This window comes from Saccopteryx leptura, chromosome 1 (assembly GCF_036850995.1).
Source record: "Saccopteryx leptura isolate mSacLep1 chromosome 1, mSacLep1_pri_phased_curated, whole genome shotgun sequence".
NCBI lineage: Eukaryota > Metazoa > Chordata > Mammalia > Chiroptera > Emballonuridae > Saccopteryx > Saccopteryx leptura.
The window spans coordinates 219,506,163-219,531,053 of NC_089503.1; the positions used below are offsets into that span (position 1 = coordinate 219,506,163).

At 49.4% G+C, this 24,891-nt stretch overlaps 1 protein-coding gene across 2 annotated transcripts in view; it reads right to left on the reverse strand.

Moving 5' to 3' along the window:
- GATB (glutamyl-tRNA amidotransferase subunit B) overlaps positions 1-24,891 on the reverse strand; it is a 68,832-nt gene that overhangs the window by 8,335 nt on the left and 35,606 nt on the right. For both annotated transcript variants that reach the window (XM_066386520.1, XM_066386513.1), the window contains exons 6-11: positions 24,583-24,696; positions 22,809-22,893; positions 22,070-22,114; positions 19,787-19,976; positions 7,245-7,378; positions 4,024-4,102 (exon numbers count right to left, since the gene is read on the reverse strand). In XM_066386520.1, coding sequence (XP_066242617.1) covers positions 4,024-4,102; positions 7,245-7,378; positions 19,787-19,976; positions 22,070-22,114; positions 22,809-22,893; positions 24,583-24,696 — 647 coding nt within the window. The remainder of the gene's footprint in view (positions 1-4,023; positions 4,103-7,244; positions 7,379-19,786; positions 19,977-22,069; positions 22,115-22,808; positions 22,894-24,582; positions 24,697-24,891) is intronic.

The window sequence follows — 24,891 nt, forward strand, 5'->3', positions numbered from 1 at the left end:
CTTCCCTGGCCACCTTACAAGACTCTGTGGTTGCCAGCCTCATGCTGCAGCACAAATGCTCAGCTTTGGTCTCTGTTTAGTCATCACCCTGGGAAGTGCTATCTAAGTACAACTGTTTCTGGCCGCATGCGGCTCCCAGGCCCGCTGCTGCCCACCCAAGACACACAGACAGAGCAAGAAAGTCCCAGTGCAGTGCTGGTCACCTGTGCTAACACATGCCCGCCGAGAGTGCGGGCAGTGCAAGCTGGGAACCGCCATCACATCACTGAGCCGGCTCTGAGACAGAGGACAGGAGCTCACCCTCAGTGCCCGGGAGCCGCGTTCACATAGCCTACTACCCCAGTGTTTCTCGAGCTAACACTATCATATTTTTAAAGTATCCGGGAGGAAGGATGGAAGGAAAGCAGGCAGGCCCCTCGCCCAACCTGGGGACTTCCAGGGTCAGAGTGTGGAAGAAAGGCCTGTTCAAAGGACAACAGCAGGCAGGGGGCTGTGACAGTTACAGTGAGGAACATCCCTTCTCGACAGAGGCAGCACTACTGGGAAAGGCCATCTTTCTAGAAAGGAACAAACATTAATCCAAACCTTTAAGAGAAGCAGGGTCATGTGAAATGTGCAAAGAACTGAAGCACTAAAAGGGAGGAAAAGACAAAATCATTTGTATGCATGACTTATAACACTGTCTACAAAGGTTTTTGATTTTTTTTCAGGAAGGCCACATAGGAGACAAGCGGAAGTAACAGAGTGAAGGATATATATCCTGTGATAATCTCAATAGATGCATTAAAAGCATTTGACAAGATATAACACCCATTTAACTCTCAAAATGGGTTTAGAATGAAAGTACCTCAACACAATAAAGGCCACATGACAAACCTAGAGCTAACACCACACCCAAAGGTGAATAACAGTTTTTCCTCTAGACTCAGGGACAGGATAATAATGCTCACTCTTGCCAATTCTATTCACACGGTAGTCAAGTCCTAGCCAGAGCAATTAGGCAAGGGGAAAAAAGCCATCCAGCCTGGGAAAGAAGAAATAAAACTATCACTATTTGTGGATGACATGATTTCATATGTAAAAAACCCTTAGACTCCACCAAAAAACCATTAGAAATAATAAACAGTCCAGTTGCAGGATACAAAATCAATATGCAAAACTTGTGTTTCTATATACTAACAACAAACTGTCAGAGTAAAGAAGAAAACAATTCCTTTACAGTTGCAACAAAAAGAATAAAATACCTAGGAATAAACAAAGGAGGTGAAAGATTATACACACACACACACACACACACACACACTGAAAACTATAGGACAATTTTGGAAAAAAACTGAAGAAAACAAAGAAATGAAAAGATATTCCATTTTCATGAACTGGAAGAATTAACATTGTTAACATGTCCTTATTACCTAAAGGAATCTACAGATTCAGTGCAGTTACTATCAAAATCCCAATGGCATTTTTCACAGACATAGAACAAAACATCCTAAAATTTGTATGGTACCACAAAAGACTCTAACAGCCAAAGCAATCCTAAGAAAAAAGAACAAAGCCAGAGGCACTGCACTCCCTGAGTGCAAACTGCTACAAAGCTGTAAGTATAATCAAAAACTTTAAGTAATACTGAAAACTATAAAGCTTTGCATATTCTACCCCTTGAAATAACCACCATTAATATTGGATGAATACCATTCCAGGCATCTTTCCATGCATGTAAGCCCGCAGAAGGATGGATTCTTTATAAAAAAACAAATACCATTTTTTTTCCACCAGCAATTCAGAAAACAAGGAAGAAATATAAAGAGGCAGCACCACCACGGCGACAGTAAATAGGGAGACTTCCTTGTGCAGCACATGGTCCACACCTTTCCCGCCCGACTCCTGTCACTGTGCCCCCTCGGGAAGCCAGGAGTCGTCCCGGCCCCTTTACATGTGCTGGAAGTCTGTCTAGAATCTCTACCCGAGCCCGGCTGTCAGCCCCTTCCAGCAGTGTCCATTTCACTACCTTGGGGTTTTTCCTTTCTTTTTTTGGTGGGGCAAGATGAGTACAAGGGAAGACATTTTCCCCTTCTCATTTTAAATGCTACAATTCATCTGCTCTTTTATGTACATACATATATATATTTTTTATGCCCTTAGGCCATCTAATCTTTCTGCTACTGCTGAGCATTTCCTAAACATTTGTATTCCTCTGCCATCCAGGCCACCAGACTGCTTTCTTAACTGTGCGAGCGCCGCGCTGAGCTGACAGCCTCCCTTGGTGGCGGGGAACAACCCTCGGTGATGGGGAACAGCCCTCGGTGATGGGGAACAGCCCTCGGTGGCGAGGAACAGCCCTCGGTGATGGGGAACAGCCCTCGGTGGCGGGGAACAGCCCTCGGTGATGGGGAACAGCCCTCGGTGGCGAGGAACAGCCCTCGGTGATGGGGAACAGCCCTCGGTGGCGGGGAACAGCCCTCGGTGATGGGGAACAGCCCTTGGTGGCGAGGAACAGCCCTCGGTGATGGGGAACAGCCCTCGGTGGCGGGGAACAGCCCTCGGTGGCGGGGAACAGCCCTCGGTGATGGGGAACAGCCCTCGGTGGCGGGGAACAGCCCTCGGTGATGGGGAACAACCCTCGGTGATGGGGAACAGCCCTCGGTGGCAAGGAACAGCCCTCAGTGATGGGGAACAGCCCTCGGTGGCGGGGAACAGCCCTCGGTGATGGGGAACAGCCCTCGGTGGCGGGGAACAGCCCTCGGTGATGGGGAACAGCCCTCGGTGACGGGGAACAGCCCTCGGTGATGGGGAACAGCCCTCGGTGGCGGGGAACAGCCCTCGGTGATGGGGAACAGCCCTCGGTGGCGGGGAACAGCCCTCGGTGGCGGGGAACAGCCCTCGGTGGCGGGGAACAGCCCTCGGTGGCGGGGAACAGCCCTCGGTGGCGGGGAACAGCCCTCGGTGACGGGGAACAGCCCTCGGTGGTGGGGAACAGCCCTCGGTGACGGGGAACAGCCCTCGGTGGTGGGGAACAGCCCTCGGTGACGGGGAACAGCCCTCGGTGGTGGGGAACAGCCCTCGGTGGTGGGGAACAGCCCTCGGTGATGGGGAACAGCCCTCGGTGACGGGGAACAGCCCTCGGTGATGGGGAACAGCCCTCGGTGACGGGGAACAGCCCTCGGTGGCGGGGAACAGCCCTCGGCGGCTCCCGCCTCCAGCTCGACAGCACCAGTGCAGGTGATGCTCCTGGCGCCTCCTCATTAGCCAGAAGCAGCCACTTTCCAAAGCCTCACTTTGTAATCTGCCATGACTGTCGATGTGTATAAATATTAAATGCAATAGGGACCATTAAAATAACATTAAGTTTGTGGCTGACGCATTGACAGCTGCAGACATCTGAAGTTGAGATCAGGTGGCTGCCTTGGTGCTCTTTACCTTGCTGGGTGCTTACGTGGCTGAGTGTTCAGAATTCCAGGAATCTTGCACCCGCCTCAGTCAGCGGAGGCAGAGCTGATGCGATTTTTCAGTTTTCACACATGGGGCACATGCGGAACATTTTCTCTAAGCCCATTTGACCTCACCCTTCTTGCTGAAAGACTGACTTTCAGGGGCGACCACACAACCAGACAAATGAGCCCAGGTACCAGGCTAGGAAGCGGCCGAGGCTGCAGAGGGAGCGCCAGCGTGGCTGGTGCAGGAGGCTGCCCCGCCTCCTCCAGAGCACGGCCAAGTTCACAGTCGGAAGCCACCAGGGCCTTCAGGTCCCAGACTTCTACATACAGCTGTCTGGGAAATAGGCCGGCCAAGCCCAACAGTAACTATTGCCTTTGGTTAGCAAAGGTGAGAAGCAAGCCACCTGCCTAACTCCCACTGGCTTTATTTCGCTCGCTAAATAAAACATTTCTACCTTTCAGTACAAAAATAGCACTTTCAGGCTTTGAACATTTCAATTAGGAAACTCAGGGATGGCATTTTAAGCTTCATGGAAAACCTTTACTGTGATAGCAGAGCAGTCAGAAGCTTTGGGAAGAGTGGACATACCTGCTTAGCTGCTGCTGAAGAAATGGCTTTGCTGTCCAGGAGGTTGAGAAGTTCGGCCAGTGCAGAAGGTGTGACAGGACTAGCCACCCCCAAAAGGAGAGAAAAGAAATGTACACATCACATTGTCGGCATTTCCGTTTATAGTCAGCACTGGAACTCTGACTTTATAGGTGTAAGACATTAACCCCCACCCAGGAAGGCAGACAACAGGCCAGCCGGGCTGTTACCTGTGTATTTTGTATGTTATGATATAACACGTTTTTGTGCCTGGTGTTGTTTTAGCTTTGTTTTACCACGCAACAATAACAGCTGTTTGGCAGAGGCTGTAGCAACAGACAACTGCTCAGTTTAATTAGTCAGAGGAGGGAGGTGGCTGTAAACTCATGAACCATGACGAGGAAAGAAAAAAAACCCAGTAATTAAATATTTTCAACGGAAAGATCAACCTAAAAATCAATTCACACAAAACAGCTGACAAAGCCACTTTTTTGAGTGTTTCTGTGCAAATATAAATTCTTTTTAATGGTGAGAGTTTTTCTTTAAAAACACAATGACTACCCACTACATCTTCAGCCATCCTCATGGGCATCTCCATAGACTGTTCTCTTCAACAGCTTTCTGGACACAGAAGGTCCCAGAATTCATTAGCTATACTTCCAGGACATGACTTATTTACCAAGATTCTGTGATATAAAAGGCCAAGGAGCAAACAAAGTGTCATTAATTCACATCCAGGGATAGGAGTGTGTGTGTGTGTGTGTGTGTGTGTGTGTGTGTGTGTGTGTGTGTGAGAGAGAGGTGGGGCAGCTGCGATGACCACCTAGATTAGTGAAAAGATTATTTCTTTTAAATTATATGGTTTTGCTACTTCCAAACATATACAGCCGCTAGGCTAATGAAACACTGTCTATCTGAGGTCATTAGGGGACTAGTTTTAAAGAGACAGGAACAACTTATAAATAGCCCATTAGTGTGTCTGTGTAAATGAGAGCTTCTGAAATGCTCAAGGCCACTTGAAAACACCTTCTGTTTAAGTCTCGGCTGCCATCATTCACTATTAATTTCTCTGTAAGCTCTTAAGACAATAAAAAGGAAACTACCATTTAGCCTCTGCCAATTTCTATGAATTTCAAACTACTCCAGGGCAAGTTAACCAGGTATGACTTACTGTAGTCTGAGTCAAGCACAGTGAACCTCATCGGGGTGGTTCACTGAAAACAGCTACCACACTGAGGCAGACACCATCCTTAAAGTGCTTGTTTATCCCAGAGTGCATCTGGATAAAGGTAATTCCAAGTGGAAATGAGGTTTGGAGAGTGCCTGGTGTTATTAAGTGGGTATCTGGAGCATCTGTGCTGCACCCTGATTGAATCTGAACAGGAAGAGGGGTGGAGGGCTGGGAAATAAACGGATACCCCTTCCCCAGCCTTCCACCCTTACTGACAAATAATAGAGAATACAGCTGTTTTAAAATGCAGGTTTCTGAGAGGTCCGGCAATCTAGAAAACCCAGTGGCCAGCTCGAGAGCAGGCTGTGTGGGACCACAATCAGCACCAAGGCTGCACTGGATTTCCAGAGCATGTCAGAAAAGGGGGTCCCTGCTCCTGCATGAGATGACAGAAGGGGTGTTGGGACAGAGAAGGACGAAAATAAAACATCACAAAAAATAATCTGCCTTTCATCTAATGACCTTAATTCATTAGTTAGGTCATACATTTACACTATCAAATACGTCCACTGACCTACCAGAATTTGGGATTTCTTAATCACCTTTTTATACCCACAATGCTTGACACCTAAGAGGTCAGTAATGTTTGTGTCATGAAACTCTTTCCCCCAACAGGGATAGCTTGGTAGACTGCATATACCAACTCCAGATATACCGGGGCTAACCAAGTAAGACGGTGACCAAGATCACTCACCCCGAAAGACCCCACCCATCTGGAAAATAAAATAAATCTTCAGCAGCAAATTAGTAACTGAGAATGAGATTATAAAAACAATAACATACCGCTTCCAAAGCAATATACTTGAAGTAATTAAAAAGCCAAATCAAACAAGAACGTTTATGGTTGGACCCTTTAAACACCAGTTTTCTGAGAGGTCTTTAAAGATGGATGCTGATTTGCAAAATCAGTTTCTGCCAACTTGATCTCTAGAGCAGCATTTTTCTACCTTTTTACACTTTGGGACCGGTGAAAATCGGAGAATTATTTCGGGGACCAGTAAGTCCCCAGAAATCACCCTGGGCATAAGCAAATTCGACTGAGATCATTGGGTTGATGCTCTTCATTCAACATCAGGGTGGTTAACTTTTTGCAGACCAGCACAAAACTTCTGGTGGTCGGTCCGGGACTGGTGGTTGAAAATCACTGTTCTAGAGTGTTCCTTGCCAGGTGTCATCATGAGACTATTGCTAGCTTTGCAGTACTGCTGTTCTAGGTTTTGGAAAGGTTCGCCCTAGTGGCTGAGGTTGTTCATTAATGTCTGTTCCCAGGGGCGACTGGCATACCAGCCCAGCTAATGGGTCTTTGAACGGAGTGGGAAGAGACCTGCAGGAACAGCCAAGTGCAGTCGACCCTTGAACAGTGCCGGGAGTGGGCACTGACTGCACACACAGTCTCACTCGCTCAGCACGTTTAACTTCCCCCAAACTGAACAGCCTACTGTTGAGTGGAAGCCTTACCAATAACGTACAGTTGATTAACACACGTTTTGTATATTATACGTATTCTTATAATAAACTAAGCTAAAAAAATGTTGAGAATCATAAGAAAAATACATTTACAGTATTTATTGAAAAAACCTGCATATTACTGGACTAAGCACAGTTCAAACCTGTGTTGTTCAAGGGTCAATTGTATACTTTTATTTCGAATTGGGTACCCTTGGGATTCTGAAACCATAGTGTGTATGAATTGTTTGGGTCAGTAGCAGGCGGTCTGAGTTCACTCAACAGGCTGACTTAACCTCGGCTCCTTCAGAAGCTGCCTTGTACCGCGCCGCACAGTGTTGACAGTCAGGGGTCTGAACAAATGGTCGACTTCTCAGATGTGATGGAGGACAGCTTTAGAACTGGGAATCCACAGGGGGTGCTTGTGCCTTGCCAGGAGAGCCCGAGGGGGAGCGAGGAGAGCAAATCCCTGGTTCTACCCTATGTCACCAGCTCCTGGACCCAGAGCTGGTCATAGAGGAGGAGGGAACCCCCGGGCCCCACTCACCTCTCACTGACGGCGAGGTTCTGCTGCTTTAAAAAGCCGAGAAAAATGTTGAGGACCCAACTTGTCACTTTTTTGGGCTCTGCCCTAGTTTCTTTTATCACATTTTGGAAGAACTCCAGCAGGCCAACTTCATTCTATAAAGAAAAAAAATTGTGTAAAACTTCCAAAAATAAAAAATAAAAAAAGTGAAAGATCAGCATTCTGAAGGCAAATCAAACTGCCACCCTCTGCCTCTTCTGAGACACCGACTTGTTCTCGCCTCAACATGAGAGCGCACCAGAAAATTCTGGTCACTTCTGGTAAACAGCAAGTGTTCTCCTACTGTCACCTGTGTTTGTACAGCCTCTTCTCAAAGGGATGACCAGGTTTCAGAGCCCCGACTCTACAGACCAGAGGAGGCTGACATCTGCTCTCCCCCCCCACACACTTGCCTGCCCTCCCCCACACTGCCCTCCCCCATACTCACCAGCCTTCTCCCCCACTCGCCAGCCCTCCCTCACACTGGCCAGCCCTTCCCCACACTGCCCTCCCCCACATTCACCTGACCTCCCCCACACTCACCTGACCTCCCCCACACTCACCAGCCCTCTCCCACACTCACTTACCCTCCCCCACACTCACCTGCCCTCCCCCACACTCACCTGACCTCCCCCACACTCACCTGCCCTCCCCCACACTCACCTGACCTCCCCCACACTCACCAGCCCTCTCCCACACTCACTTGCCCTCCCACACTCACCTGACCTCCCCCACACTCACCTGCCCTCCCCCACACTCACCTGACCTCCCCCACACACACCTGACCTCCCCCACACTCACCTGCCCTCCCCCACACTCACCTGCCCTCCCCCACACTCACCTGACCTCCCCCACACTCACTTGCCCTCTCCCACATTCACTTACCCTCCCCCACACTCACCAGCCCTCCCCCACACTCACCTGCCCTCCCCCACACTCACCTGACCTCCCCCACACTCACCAGCCCTCTCCCACACTCACTTGCCCTCCCACACTCACCTGACCTCCCCCACACTCACCTGCCCTCCCCCACACTCACCTGACCTCCCCCACACTCACCTGCCCTCCCCCACACTCACCTGCCCTCCCCCACACTCACCTGCCCTCCCCCACACTCACCTGACCTCCCCCACACTCACCAGCCCTCTCCCACACTCACCTGCCCTCCCACACTCACCTGCCCTCCCCCACACTCACCTGACCTCCCCCACACTCACCTGACCTCCCCCACACTCACCAGCCCTCTCCCACATTCACTTACCCTCCCCCACACTCACCTGCCCTCCCCCACACTCACCTGACCTCCCCCACACTCACCTGCCCTCCCCCACACTCACCTGACCTCCCCCACACTCACCTGACCTCCCCCACACTCACCTGACCTCCCCCACACTCACCAGCCCTCTCCCACACTCACTTGCCCTCCCACACTCACCTGACCTCCCCCACACTCACCTGACCTCCCCCACACTCACCAGCCCTCTCCCACACTCACCAGCCCTCCCCCACACTCACCAGCCCTCCCCCACACTCACCAGCCCTCTCCCACACTCACCCTCCCCCACACTCACCAGCCCTCCCCCACACTCACCTGACCTCCCCCACACTCACCAGCCCTCCCCCACACTCACCTGACCTCCCCCACACTCACCAGCCTTCCCCCACACTCACTTACCCTCCCCCACACTCACCTGACCTCCCCCACACTCACTTACCCTCCCCCACACTCACCTGACCTCCCCCACACTCACCAGCCCTCCCCCACACTCACCAGCCCTCCCCCACACTCACCTGACCTCCCCCACACTCACCTGACCTCCCCCACACTCACCAGCCCTCCCCCACACTCACCTGACCTCCCCCACACTCACCAGCCCTCCCCCACACTCACCTGACCTCCCCCACACTCACCAGCCCTCCCCCACACTCACCAGCCCTCTCCCACACTCACCAGCCCTCCCCCACACTCACCTGACCTCCCCCACACTCACCAGCCCTCCCCCACACTCACCTGACCTCCCCCACACTCACCAGCCCTCCCCCACACTCACCAGCCCTCTCCCACACTCACCTGACCTCCCCCACACTCACCTGACCTCCCCCACACTCACCAGCCCTCCCCCACACTCACCCTCTCCCACACTCACCTGCCCTCCCCCACACTCACCAGCCCTCCCCCACACTCACCTGACCTCCCCCACACTCACCAGCCCTCTCCCACACTCACCAGCCCTCTCCCACACTCACTTGCCCTCCCCCACACTCACTTACCCTCCCCCACACTCACCAGCCCTCCCCCACACTCACCTGACCTCCCCCACACTCACCAGCCCTCTCCCACACTCACCAGCCCTCCCCCACACTCACCAGCCCTCCCCCACACTCACCTGACCTCCCCCACACTCACCTGACCTCCCCCACACTCACCTGACCTCCCCCACACTCACCTGACCTCCCCCACACTCACCAGCCCTCTCCCACACTCACCCTCCCCCACACTCACCAGCCCTCCCCCACACTCACCTGACCTCCCCCACACTCACCTGCCCTCTCCCACACTCACCAGCCCTCTCCCACACTCACTTGCCCTCCCCCACACTCACTTACCCTCCCCCACACTCACCAGCCCTCCCCCACACTCACCTGACCTCCCCCACACTCACCTGCCCTCCCCCACACTCACCTGACCTCCCCCACACTCACCAGCCCTCTCCCACACTCACTTGCCCTCCCCCACTCACCTGACCTCCCCCACTCACCTGACCTCCCCCACACTCACCTGACCTTCCCCACACTCGCCTGCCCTCCCAGTGTCAGCTCCGTGTGCCCTGTCACCCTTGGCCCCCAGCATGCATTCCCATCTCTTCCCAGTCCTGTCCTCTGCTGGAAGTCCTGGTGATTGCTAGAATAACAATGCAAGAAAAGCAAACTAGGAAGGAACAAACAGAATATTCTACCTCTATAAAACCAAAAGTAGACTGGAACTGTACTCATCTTCACGTCATCCCGAGAGGTGACAGAAAAAACAAAACACAAAAAGTGACAGGGGACGCATTTTCAGTAGTACATTTCCCCAACATGCTGAATTCAAATCAAACCACTCTTCCCTCAAAATATTCCTTTTCAACTTTATACTTCGGGTAAAGCTCCCGCCCTTGCCCCCTTTCAGAGAACCTTCATTAAACAGAAGGACTTTCTGGGAAAGGAAGACAGGAGGAAGCAGCGAGGTGTAGTAACACAAGTGCTCTGAAAACTGAGCTCTTGCAGGCGCTATAATAACTACACAGGCAAACAGGTGCCAAGGTGGACATTCCATAATAAAAAATCCATGTGCCCTTTGTAACAGATAAATTCTCCACTGACAGGCCACCTGAATAATCCCATAATCATCTCCTGAATCTCCTTCCAAGCCAATGCTGTTATTCTGCTCACACTAAAGCAGGGCAGAGGCCACCTCAGCAGCCAATGCTTGGCTATAGATAAAGGCAGAGGCAGGCAGCAGGAATAGGAAGTTCTGTTAACTTATGGAAAAGTATTCAAACCCCCACAAAGCTACACAGACCACTGGGGAGGCAGAGAGCGCTCGCTACCCAGCCCCATCAGATGGGTAGAACTCCCTTTGTTCTTTCCCACACAGGCTAGCTGCTGGTGAAAAGAGCCGTCAGGAGAACTCTGCCAAGGAAAAGTTTTCTAAATCCATCTAGAAATACTGCATTTGAACTTGCAGGCTTAGCTGAGCTGCTGGGATGTGATGAATATCTATTCCTCTCCCCTTGGGGTTTTTTTATTGGATGGATAACATGGCAAGTCTGTCTTTTTGTGTCAGTGCTGTGAGGCAGCCCTGCGAGCTGGGACTGTATCCCTCTGGGGAGCCTGTGGCTTTAGCACACACTCCGAAGGGGACAGGAAACTGTGCTCGTGATCGGGTGAGCTCGACGGGGGCTGAGGGAAGCTGAGCGGCCGCTGCCCAGAGAATGAGATCAGCAGGAAGTCACACATGGGTGCCTGCTTTAGTTCTTTAGGTCAGAAGCCCACTTTTCACGGAAAAACTACAAAACATTCTAGGTGATGTCTTCCTCATTTCCCCGGGGGACAGGCAGATACTAATAGCTAGGCACAAATCTCAGAAGTCCCCAGGGAATGTGGCAGTGCAACCTTCTGGTTTTCTTAGAAAAAAAGTGGGCCAGACCCTGGCAGGTTGGCTCAGTGGTAGAGTGTTGGCCCAGCGTGTGGAAATCCTGGGTTCAATTCCGGCCAGGGCACACAGGAGAAGCGCCCGTCTGCTTCTCCGCCCCTCCCCCTCTCCTTCCTCTCTGTCTCTCTCTTCCCCTCCCGCTGCCAAGGCTCCATTGGAGCAAAGTTGGCCCAAATGCTGAGGACAGCTCCATGGCCTCCGCCTCAGGTGCTAGAATGGTGCAGGTTGCAGCGGAGCAATGCTCTTAATGGGCCGAGCATCGCCCCCTGGTGGGCATGCTGGGTGGATCCCGGTGGGGCGCATGTGGGAGTCTATCTGACTGCCTCCCTGCTTCTAACTTCAGAAACAACAACAACAACAAAAAAAGCAATAGGCCAGTAATTCCCTTACTAAGAGCAAGGGAGAAAAGCCACTGCATCAGCCACTGCATCAGCAGACCCTTAACGGCAAGCAAGCCTTCGACTCAGCACTAATCTCCCCTGCGTGAGGCAGAGCTGAAAGTGCAGTGACAGGGGGGCAAGTCGCCTGGCTGACGATCCTGCCAGAAACAGCGAGCGCAGCAGGGACAAGTGGTCCTGTCTTTGGGATAATACCAGGCAGTCTTTACAGCTCTATGACTGGGAAGCATCCTTTTCACATTTTAATCAAATTTCCCACTCAATTACAGCCAAAACCAATGCCGGGTCAGCCTCTGAGACTAACAGGAACGCTCCTCCGCTTGTGGACGTCAGCGGCCAGTGCTGGTGAGGCACAGCCCGGGGTCAGCCACCTCGCCTGCACTGCCGCTCTGGGAAGGAACCCGGTTTTCCCCTGCATCCGGCCCTGGAAGCAAAGTGCCCAGAGTTGTCTTTTGCAGTCTCCCTTCAAAGATGATAAAATGTTGGAAGACTATCCAGTTGGAAGAGGATGAAGGCTGATTTCTCTACTGCCACACCCAGGGACCCTGACGACAGGGCAGGACTCAGCTGACTATATTTAGAAGTTGAATGAAACCAGATAGAGACAGCTGCCCAGGGGTAGCTTCAGAGAAGAAAGGCCACAAAGCACCAGTTGAGCAACAGCTGGTTATGTGACAGGGGGGACCAGCAGCAAAGCGGCCCTAGATTAGCAGTCTGGACTAGTTAGAAGGCTCTCGAAGAGTACTTCTAGAATACCTGGGAGACAAGAGACCAAGAGCCAGCCCTGTGGGGAGCTGCACTCAGCTGCTGCTGTCAATGACATTAATAATAAATGTTCACAGCAATAATAAGTGTCAGGCACTGTTACAAGCACTTCCTCTGTATTAAAACTCATTTAATTCCAACAACCACCCTGGGCGTCAGGGGGCAGAATTCTCTTTTACAAATGAGGACACTGAGGCACTAACTTGCTAGAGGCCACAGAGCACTAACGTGGTGGAGCTGAGACTCCCACCTCTGTGGTCTACTCTCCTAACCTCCACGTTCCCCTCCTCTGACGAAGGAAATGGCACGTCCGTGCCTCCTGGGGACAGAGACCAAGCCCCAGTGCCAGGCACACTGTAAAGCAACTTGCTCTTCAAAAGGACGCACTTCCCCACCATGTCCATTATTTTATTTGCTGCCTGCCAGCTGTTCAAAGGTTAACAAATTATTAAAAATGTTGCAAAGGCCCTTAGAAATTAGGAGAAAATGTTAAGTTCACATTCCACCTTTGCCAGTGTACACTGGGCCACATGGCCCTCTCTGCTGTGACATGACACATGCCCGTTCCCAGATCACGAAGGAAGACAATGGTGCCTCCCCACGATGGCCAGAGCTGTGCCAGCCTCTCCTCGGCATCCCTCCACACCCTCTGCTGAGAGAAGGGACAGTGAGCATGTCTAAACCAAGACAACGGCCGATTCTGAAATAGCTTCTGATGTTACAAAATAAATTGCATTACTGCTCCTATAGTTCTAAGATTAAGCGTCCTATATGTTACTGCATTCTAGCTCCTCTAATACAGAAACTCATGTGTGGGCTCATACCTACCCAGGGAGATCATGGCTGTGGTGGGCACTGCTGACTGTATAGGAAACCCCACATCTGTGGACCAAACACAGCGGCCTCCCTGGTAAGGTACTCACATCTTACAAGGTATCATTTTGTGGAGGTACAAACACAAATTGCATCCATCCGCACTATGGCTGGGGTGTTGGGGTGAGCAGCCACTGAGCACTTCTGGAGACACTGTGAGAAGGCCCCGTATGTGCCTATCAGTGGGGGCTCTGTTGTTCCCTCATTACCCCGTGAATCTGGCCATCACCACAAGACGTTAGTGCTGGGATGGAAATGGAAGTTAGGTAAGGGGGTCTGAGAGGAAGCAGCGTTTCCGGGGTGGAGGCAGAAGTCAGGGCTGGATTGAGGGCTGGAATGGACAGTGGGGAGGAGATCGGGATCTATGCTGAGAAGGAACCTGCCCTGTTTTTCATGGAAACCAGCAGTGACCGCAGACCCTGGCAGCAAGTGAACTTGAAAGAAGGACTTGTGCAGAGGAGCCTTCAGTGGGGAAAGAACAAAAGGGAGTCCATTGGTGGCGTGAGGCCGCAAAGGAGACCACACTCCTCCTGAGTATGTGAGGAGGAAGCCAGAACCCCGAACCGTCACTGCCACTCTCAAGAACACAGGGATCTGCAGAAGTTCTGAAACTGACCCAGAAACACCCAGGGTATGCTTGCTGGTATGTCTCAAAGAATATACAACTAGAAAGTTCTCTAGTCCCATTTTGGTCTCCATAATTGCCACCCGTGGTTTATGTTCCCAGCAGGGTCTGAGAGCCCGTAGAATCTGAGCAGAACTCTGATCTCAACAATTCCTCCTGTGCTCTACTCCTGGCAAAGCTGGGAAGCACGCACACCTGAGTTCAACACAGAGGCCCGTTCCCTTCGGGAAGTGTCTCTCCTACAGCTGGCTGAGAGTAACGTGAAGTGAGCTGACATTCTCTGAGCTGCATTAACTCTGAGACACACACACACACACATACACGCTGAAGGACACTAACTTGGAAGTAAGACCCAGTAGCGTATTGGGGGGAGCAAGGGGGTCTATCATGCCCTGGGCGCCACTCGCAGAGGGGTGCCAAATGGTCTCCAAGACAAACAAGAAAAGCATAGTAGAAGCGTAGTTGGGGGGGAGGGGGTGCCAATAAAGTGTCGAGCCCCGGGTGCCAGTTATGTTCCCTACGCCACTGGTAAGACCTGCCCTCAAATTGTCAAAATCCATGTAATTCAGGTGGTAAAAAGTGACAGCAGAAAGGCATAATTAGACAACAATATCTACAAGAATGGAACACAAAGAGTGTGTTGTCAAGAAATCAATTTTGATTGTAATTACATTCCAATGTCCTTAAAAACACTGTTATCCAATGGCCCAACACAGAAGTGGCCTGTGTCACTCAATAGTAGCCTTCTGTCAACTGTACCCCAAAGGAAACCGTTCTGCAAGCAGGAAATCAGGCTTCAGGACATGAGGCATAGAGCAGCTGGTGGCCCCAAGGGTGGGCACTAGGGACCTTCACTCCTTCCTGCACCCTGCCCCAGTGCGCAGGTCCCCGAGGGGTCACACGGCTCTGAGCCCAGAGGATCCTCATCTCTGAAAGCTCTTTCACTCACATTTGAAAGAACGGTTGGTTGTATAGGAGTCAAGTTAGAAGACATCTTTTTAGTCAGCTGGACAAAATATTGGTTCTTTCTCCAGAGGGCAGACCAACTGTGAAAGCATCCAAAGCTGGCAAGCCCTGGATGCGATGCTATAAAATGAAGAATAAAATCGATTTCAAAAATTGCATGGAGCTGAAATATGGGAGGTGGCGATGTTGACCGAATGGATTTTCCTTCAGCAGTAGTTGGAGGGTAAGTACTTTGCTCCCTGGTTACTTTGGGCAGTCTAAAACCAGTCAATATGGTTTCAGATGCTTTCTCAAACTATTAGATTCAAGTAGTATGGCCTATAGGATATACAAATATTTACCAAGGGAAATTATTTCACAGGCAGTTCATCCAGAAAGAAAACCAGGCCATTTCAAGCTAACTAGAGACTCAAAGCAAAACTTAGAAAACAATCCATTTAACAATCAACTAGAGTCATGATATCTTTTTTTTTTTTTGCCTCTTGGAGACATCTTAACTATGTCACAAACAAAAGATTATGATTTTAAATGGGAATAATCCACAGGGAAAACGAAGCTGTTTGAGACTACTACACTTCTTGGGGCTGCGCACAAAGACAGACACGTCGCCGCCCCTTCTCCGGCAGCCTCACTGGGCCACGCGGGACTTGTCTTCACACTCGGCCTCGCCGGGCTGTCCTGTGCCTGCAGCGCTCACTCTCTCTGGCGGCTTTTTCTTGGGAGTCTGCTTGGTTCTATTCAGACTCTTTTTTTTTAAGATTCACTGAGGATTCTGCTATGTCTGTCATCTCCAGGGTAAGCAAAGCATTCCTTCTCCTTTCAGCTGGGAGGGCACAGCTCCAGCTGCACCTGCAGAGCCCTCCCAGCTCCTAAGTGTCAGCATCAGACCTGGAATCTAGGTGTCTGTGTCTGGGGCGGTGAACACACAGTGCAGTGTACAGGTGAGGTGTCACAGAACTGTACACGTGAAACCTGTATGTTATTAACCAATGCCACCCCAATAAATTCAATTAAAAAAATTAACTCACTGCTCTATACAACTATGCTGTAGAGTTAAAAGCATCGTGGGAAAAGATAAAAGCCTATATTCGACAACAGCAAAGGGCACACAGTGAGGACAGCAGGCTCTTAAAACAGACTAAATGGGGATGCTGTCCCATCCCTCCTCTGAAAACTCCCATACTGTGGAGACTGCAGGCCTTTGCCTAGTGACTTCACACACCGCCAGCCCCCCTGTGAGCTCCTGTCCCTTCCTTACATGCGACGAGCTGCATGACATGATGCAAAATGACCCCACGACACCCACAGCCCCACACGCTTGGCCCTCCGTGCAGACCCATCTCCATGATTCAGGGAGTACCTGAGGCGCATCCTGAAGGAAGAAAGCATAAGAAACAAAGCTGCAGAAGAGAGCTCACATTTCTTTCCTGACTTAAGTTTTCTTCTACTTAGAAAATAGACATAATTTTTGCTTTTCCTTGGAGTGACTGATTTTCACTAAATTTAGCGAACGGCACTTTCTGTTTGTTTGTAAGGCAGTCACAACCAAGAGGAGTGCGTGGAAGTTTCGAGAGAACTGCTGTTTGGTGACTGTGCTTCATTCAGAAAGCGTCAGTGGGACTGATAAAGCGTTAGTGTGAACAAGAGTGAAAATTCTATTTTCTCTATTAAGTGAACCAAAACAAGAACCCGAGCCACCATCCCTCGATCCCTCATTGGCATTGTAGCACCCTGTACGTGCAGGCAGGCACTGGGCTCACACACGAAGAGCCTGGGCCCTGAGCTCAGCCGAGGGCGACCCTGACTCCCCCACAGGCCTGGGAAAGTGACTTAACCCCTTACGCTCAACCATAGAGGGGCCATTTCCTCGCTTGTAAAATAGGTGGAACCACGTGCACCTAGGAGGCCTGCTGTAGGACTGATTAACAGGTGGGCCGCTGTAAACTGCAAAGCCAGCTGTAATGAACGGCCTTCTTTATGCACTGCTCAGGCAAATGGCTGCAATTGGCTTGTATTCGCTGAGTCAGGAAATGCAGAGTTTCGGAAGAGATTCTCCAAAGAACATCACCCTGGGATAGTTTGCTAAGAAAAATGCACATGCATATAATCTCGATCATCCTAATAATTACTCTTGGATGTACTGACTCAGAGAAGGGCTTGCTGTGCTATTCGAATTCTCCCGTTTTCTAATACCTGAATCTATCTCAGCTTCCACATTTCTGTCCTTTAGTCCTTACCCATGAGGTCAGAAATCAAGGCTATTTGAGATAAGATCGGAAAGCAAGGTTAGCTAATGAGGGTGAAGGCCCTGGAGGAGCAAGATACTTTTTAGGTGGCCGGAGGAAGATAACAGTGAGACAGGTTCTGTTGGAGGGAATACCAGGAGGCCTTACGAGAGAAACGGTACAGATCTGATCCAATGCCTTAATGAAACCAATTCAGAAAACGAGGCATAGAGTCGTGATTTGCATCTGGTCCTGGTACACGGCATGGCTGAGTCGGCCATCTCGGTCTTCTCAGCCAGAGTTCAGTAACACGGGCGTTGCCCCATGACTTGCTGGTTGTCAAAAGGGGTTTACGTGTGTGACCTTTGGAAACAGGGATGCTTTTGTCAGGAACTCTATTTTTCCTGGGACTTGCATGAGTGTTTTTCTAGTATCCCTCGTATTGGCTCATTCGTCCTCCACTCACTGAACAAATGTTCGCTGTGTACCTACTATGTGCCAGATGTCATGGTGGATGCTGGGACAGAATATTAGAGTTCCATATATAGCGAAGATCACAATAAATGATTCAGTGCTTACCACACAGTAAATGACAAGATAAACTGAAGACTAGAGTTAACTTCTGAAGTTATTGTTGGTCAGGAAGGCATGTGGACAGGAGCGGGTCTGTGCTTAACGCTTCACTTAGTCAGCAGGCAGAGGCACGGGGCTGGAGCCGAGGCCGCAAGCACACCGCTGCCCCTACTTATCTAATGCACACTCCTGGGCGCTCTAAATTGGAGGATGTTCATTAGATCTGTGCGTCGGCCCTTTGGATAGTCCTCACAGAGAAGCAGCCACGTCTCAGAGGAGATCAGGGAGGCCCTTTCACTTCCCACATGAAGAAAGTGGATGCACAACAGATTTTAATAGTCTACTTAGTGGATTCTTCTTGGAAATCAGTCTTGGGCAAAAAAAACAAAAAAGCCAAGAGGCCTGGGTCCATCACTCACTGCCTGCGAAGGGGCCTCTGTGCACCGAATGCCGAGCAGAGAGGTGACTAGCGCCTGCAGGCTGAGCAGCCTGGGTCCTAGTCCTCCCACCCCTCTGGAATTTGGTAAACATGCCAGAAGATGCCAGACCTGAATTTAACATTTAGTTTTCATTCTGAAACTTATTTCGAGTGGGTTGAAATTCAAGGGATCATGATGATGGGAAAGATGCATTACGACTAAAACTCAGTTTTGTTAAATCAGCCCAGGAAACATGCAGGTGAAAGGTGTCCTGTCTGAGATGCAGATTGACGGGTTCACAAGGTCAGAGACGGGCCGTAAGCTCTGCTGCTGTACTCGTCTGTGCTGAGTCACAGAGAGAGAGAGGACACAGCTGTCCTTGCCTTCAAGGCGCTGAGCAAGACACACCGGTGGATGATTAACATACAGCGATGTAAGTGCACAGAAGTAGGCACCAGCAGCCTACACGAGACAGTGATCAACATTGCCCAAAGTACAAAAAAATAAGGGATCGTGCCTAATCATGACTTGTAGCAAAAAAGGACTGTTGGCGTGAGACACTGGATAATTGTCACACTAACTGATTTATGTGATATAGATAATAGAAAAATCATTTATTCAAAAAAACATTCAACTGCATACCTTGTACCAGAAACAGTGGGGTTGCTGTTATTTAACTGTATACATTTACATAGAAATACGTGTATGGTAACGTCCCCAGATATTTATTATTGGTCAATTAAAATGCATAAATCCAGTTTCCATAGATTCTGCTGCTCCAAAAGACGAATGTAGCAAACACCTAGTCGCTAAAAGATGCAGCAGCAAACTGTTCCACTTCCCCCCCAACAGACAAGTAGACAAATGTGACAAAACGGTACACTCACGGGTGCTGTGTCACTTTAATGTTGCCATGACAAAAAAGACTGCAAAGCCCCAAGCAGCTTCGAAAAGGCCGGGAAAATCCCTACGCAGATCTCAATGGTGTCTGATTCTCTAACGTCTCCTTTGACACATCCTCAAGCTTCAAAGCACCAATAATTCTTGTGAGAGTTTTCGGCATTTCATGTGGAATAAATGTTTCCTTCTACAATTGGTAAAACAACTGGCTGGCTTTGGAGAACCCAACTTCCTGCAGACCAGGCCAGGGTTCAACTATGCTAGAAACCCTATCATGTGGATTTTCTTCTGTCCTCTGGATGAGGGGAAGACAGTCATCCATAACATGCGGTGCTCTCTGACAGCCTCCACGGTGGCCATGACTGGCTGCTCGTGTTGACACGGAAGAGATAAGCCACGAGGTCCTGTTTCTGGTTTTATCAGGCACACTTACCACTAAGGGGAGCAAGCGAAGGTCACCACGCCCTGTTCTGCTCAGAAACACATAGCATATACCCGGGCAGTCTGCTGGCTCTGCTCAGCCCACCGCACGGCGCTTCCCTGGCCACTGAGCCGGGTTTGTCGGAGCCTCTGACCGATACCTACCAGTAAGGTGATGCTGTGCTCCAGCAGCATCCCATATTCCTGGACGAGCTTCTTCCGGGTCACACTGGGGAGCTCGGGGAGCTGCTCCCGGATCTGGTCGATATTGATCACTTGCTGCGGGTCTGCGCCAGCAGGCAGAGACGCTGAGTCATAGAGCAGCAGGGGGGGCAGGTTGGGCTCAGGAATAAACCTAGGCAGAAAGGAGACAGGGCCTGACTCTGAGGTATTGGGTTTTAGTAAGAAAAAAACCCTATCATCAATAGGAAAGTGTCTATGTATAGAGCCCATGTTACTTGCAAATGTTCTCTGATATCTTACAATATCAACACTGGCCCCTTATCTCCTAGGAACTAGTCTTTGCACACGTGCAAAAGTGCAGCTAAAACACCAGCCCTGCTGCTCTCCATGCTTAGTGATGAGCAAAAGACACAACACAGGGTTCATGCCACGCTGTGACATGTAATTGTGGGTCAAGTATATATTCATGAAGACATATGACCAAATGAAAACAACTTACTTATTAGGGAGAAAGAGGACTTCCCCCCATTTTAAAATTTCCACTATTTTTGCCTGACCTGTGGTGGTGCAGTGGATAAAGTGTCGGCCTGGATGGCTGAGGTTGCTGGTTTGAATCCCCGGGTTTGCCTGGTGAAGGCACATATGACAAACAATTGATGAACAACTAAAGTGAAGCAACTATGAGTTAATACTTCTCACTCCACACCCCCTTCTCTCTAAAAATCAATAAAATCTTAAGAGTAAATACATAAATAAATTTCCACTAATTTAAACAGTATTTGTGTAATAAATAAGAAGTCAAAGAATAAGAAAACATTTTCTTGAGAAGTAGGAGAAATTAATGGATTTTGCCTAAACAAAATATAGACGCAAGAGGGGTAAGTACAGATAGGGCTTTTTAGGGCAGTGAAACTATTCTGCAGGACACGGGTGGATATATGTCACTATACATTTGTCAAAACCCACAGAGTGTCCAACATAAAGAGCGAGCTCTAATGTAAACGATGTTTTAGTTAATAAGGTATCAATTTTGGTTCCTCAATTGTAATAGATGTGCCAGCTACACACGGCAGCAGGATGTTATTAGGGGAAACTGTGGGGGAGGGAAAGGACATGGTATCTGGTACATACCAAGGAACATAGAGGAACTCTGTAATTCCCATTCAATTCCGCTATAAACCTAATTGCTTGAAAAAAGTCATTTTTTTAAATGTGAAAGCTGTACCACTGCATGTAACCCTACGAAACAAAGATGTCCTTCCCTGTTTCATTCCAGCGCCCGCCCTCTTCTCTCTGCTCACACTCTAAAGGGCTTACGTAAGAGCGGCTGATGAGGTAACAGGTGAGAAGGGCACGCCCCCCCCCCCCCCCCAGCCTGACTCGCGAAGGTAAGAGGGAACCCATACACTAACCTGAGGGACTGAGCTGACGCTGCTGGGTAAGCTGTCTGCTCCAGACTCAGTAAGGAAGCAGCAGAAAGAGCAGGGGCAACACTGGAGGTCAGCAGTGCTTGGGAAGAACATTCTGAAGCTACAAGGTCACAGTCACTAAAACTGTCTCGACTTGGACTGACACTATGAGGAGTCCTCGGGGTGTTCACGCTAAAAAGGGTTTATTCTCTCCCGCATCACGATGCCACACGTGCTCCTCACGGACCACAGGGGCCACACTCACATCCCCCTGCATGTCACAAAGCAAAGGTGGGCGGAACTCAACAACCTCAATGTGCAAAACTCCAACCATAGCAATCTGCTAGACTCGATGGGGAAAAATGGGAGGTCCAATTTTAAGGCCATCCTTATTATTGGATTTACTTCTGAATCTCATATTAAGTCCAACTTACTTAATTTATTGATTAAATACTATCACCTGCGATTCGAAGGGAACTGCCAGGAACATATACATCTTTTTTTCATTTCTTCTCACGGAACCTCAGTGCCTTCCTGAGTTCGTTGCTGACAGCAGGGATGAGGACAGGCTAGGCGCCATCCTCTCAGCTCAGTGATAACGACGCTCACCCAGAGGTGAGGGGCAAGCGTCTTCCAACAGCTGAATCCCTTCTAACAAGACGCTACAAGGCTACCTGATTAAAGAATATATTCTTTCCCTCACGATACACTAACAGGAAATCGAGATTTCCATCATTCAACAACAATGGCAAAAAGTGACCCTAGAAACTATCCAGGATCATCAGGTTGATCTGCAAGTGGGTGTGACATGTGCCCCTAACCCAAATACAGAATGTGCGACAGGAGGAGCAGTCACCTGTAGTCTTGTTTTCCCTCTTTGTCTCTCATCGGCACGGTGCACCTAGGACAGTGAAAGGAGACGTTAAACAGGCACTGCGTGCTGTGCGGGCTGCCACCCGTGCAGAGGGGGCAGTCCCCGCCAATAAGGGGCAGACACAGGCAAATTCGAGTGCTTCAGCCTTCCTTGGGAGACACTTCATGACTACAGTAAAAATATTTTTAAAAAAAGAAAACTGTTTAGAAAGCTGATTAAAAAAAAGTTGCTTTAGTGCTTCCAGCTTTTCACCAGCTCTAAGTCTAGGATTTTGAGCTTTGTTTAGTCTTCTGCTAAAAGTATAAAATCTTCAAAATTTCTGAGTTAGAAAATTAAAGTCAACGTTATCTAAACAAACAAACAAAAAGGCACCTCTACAGCCAGCTCTAAACTTCCTTCTACCTACAGCTTAAATTTTAGAGCATCTGTATGACTGAATTTAAGGAAAGAAAAATTCTTGCTGCAAAGCAGGTGATCAGGAAGCTGGGGAAGGCTGGGACCAAAGGCTGAGCACTTGGCAACAAGTCTGGTTTGGCTTAACCCCTGACCCAGCCCTACAGGCTACATTAGAATGCTTTAGGGTACAGTGTCCTCCGGTTTTTAGGAGGAAACTGAAGTTTGGAGAAGCTGAGCACCTTCTGCAGAGGAACTTGTCTGGTCTGTGGCGAGCCCGATGGGGCCCCACCCAGCTGTACCCAAACACCTGTCGATGCAGACTCACCCCAGCTTGTAATCAAAGGAGCGAGTTTCATTCACAATTTCACCTCCATTCTCAAGTTCATTGATTTGCCTCTGAATTTCATAGTCTAAGAAAAAATACAGTAATTTAGTATCACGTTTTTGATTCCTTTCCTCTAGCCAAGCAATATTTAAAAACCTTTTTAAATCTTTAACTCAAAAATAATAGTCAACAGAGTCATTTACAATAATTCTATCTCCTTATCCAGTTTCACTCTGTGTGGCTTCAGATATGTGTATTCAACCACAGTCTGAAAAGATTAAATTTCCCCAGCCACAGACAATGTGTGCTCTTGACATTGAACCACCGATGGTAACATGGCTCAGTGATCCAAGATCACCCAGAGCAGATGATCCCCCTTCTGACAGTATTTTCAGAAAGTCAACAATAGCCTAACACTACATCTCAGAGCTTACGCCATTCACCTCCCTTCCTCTCCACACCTTGGTGTTGTACTACCTCAATTCATCACGAGTCAGGGTTGAGTACAATACTATGAGACATTCTAAGAGAGACAGACACCACATCTACATAACTTTTATCACAGTATATTGTTATGATTGTTCTATTTCATGATTAGTTATTGTTAATCTCTTACTGCGCCTAATTTATAAATTAAATTTTTTTTTTTTAATATTTTTCCGAAGCTGGAAACGAGAGGCAGTCAGACAGACTCCCGCATGCACCCGACCGGGATCCACCCGGCATGCCCACCAGGGCGTGATGCTCTGCCCATCTGGGGCTGTTGCAATCAGAGCCATTCTAGCGCCTGAGGCAGAGGCCACAGAGCCATCCTCAGCTCCTGGGCAAACTTTGCTCCAGTGGAACCTTGGCTGCGGGAGGGGAAGAGAGAGACAGAGAGAAAGGAGAGGGGGAGGGGTGGAGAAGCAGATGGGCACTTCTCCTGTGTGCCCTGGCCGGGAATCGAACCCAGGACTCCTGCACGCCAGGCCAATGCTCTACCACTGAGCCAACTGACCAGGGCTATAAATTAAATTTGATCACAGGTATGTACAGAAACAGATATAGTACCCACATAGAGTTTGGCTTTATCCACAGTTGCAAGGATCCATGGGAAAGTCTTGGACTATATCCCCTGTGGATGGGGCACTACTGTACACCATACCTCCTGTGGGTAAGGGGCACTACTTACTGTACACTATATCCCTTGTGGGTACAGGGGGTTACCTACTGTACATTATATCCCCTGTGGATAAGGGGGGGGGCTATTGTACACCATATTTTCTTCTTGTTGACATCATATAATAATGGTGCTTCAAAGGATCTTTTAGGAAACTCACACTCCCTCTCTTTTTGATAAAACTAGGGTTCAAAGAGATTAAATGACCTAGTCGTGATGACAGAACTTGGCAGAAGGGCTGGGACCACTATCTAGGCTGAGTGACTCCGGGTCTGGGATTGTTGCCTATATAGTTCTTATCCTGGAATCCCGTAATGCCACACGAGAATGTGCAGGCTTAGCAAGCAAATGAAGAAATACCACATGGGTAGGGAAGCCCAGCAGATACCCAGCTCCGAGGCTCCATGTAAGTGAGGTCATCTCAGACCCTTTGTTTCTGCTGAGTGGCCAGTTTCCACAGCCACATGAATGAGCTGAGTACCAGCAGAAAAACCACCTACCCCACAGAACTGCAAACACCTAAATGGTTAATGTTCAAGTCACTAGGTCTGGGGTGGCTTGTTAGCGCTAGATAACTGACACAGAAGAACATCAGGAGTAATGGCTGACACTCACCTATTGCTCTGGCCAAGAACCGGGCACTGTTGAGATTCTTCACTTCAGTGCGAACGCCCAAAGGCTCTCCAGGGTGATGCACAGATATATTGGCGTCCACCCTCAACTGGCCCTCTGAAAGGAGAGGAGAAAGAGAATTCTTCAGAAATTCTCTGAGGCACCATGATCTTTTAAAGGCAAGAATGTCCAGGCAGCAACATCTAACTCTACTTGCTGTTCAGTCACAGCAACTGCACTGTAGAGAGGGCATGGTTGGTGCTCAAGTACATGGCTGGTACTTTTTGTCCAATTAAGAGAATTCTGGTCCTG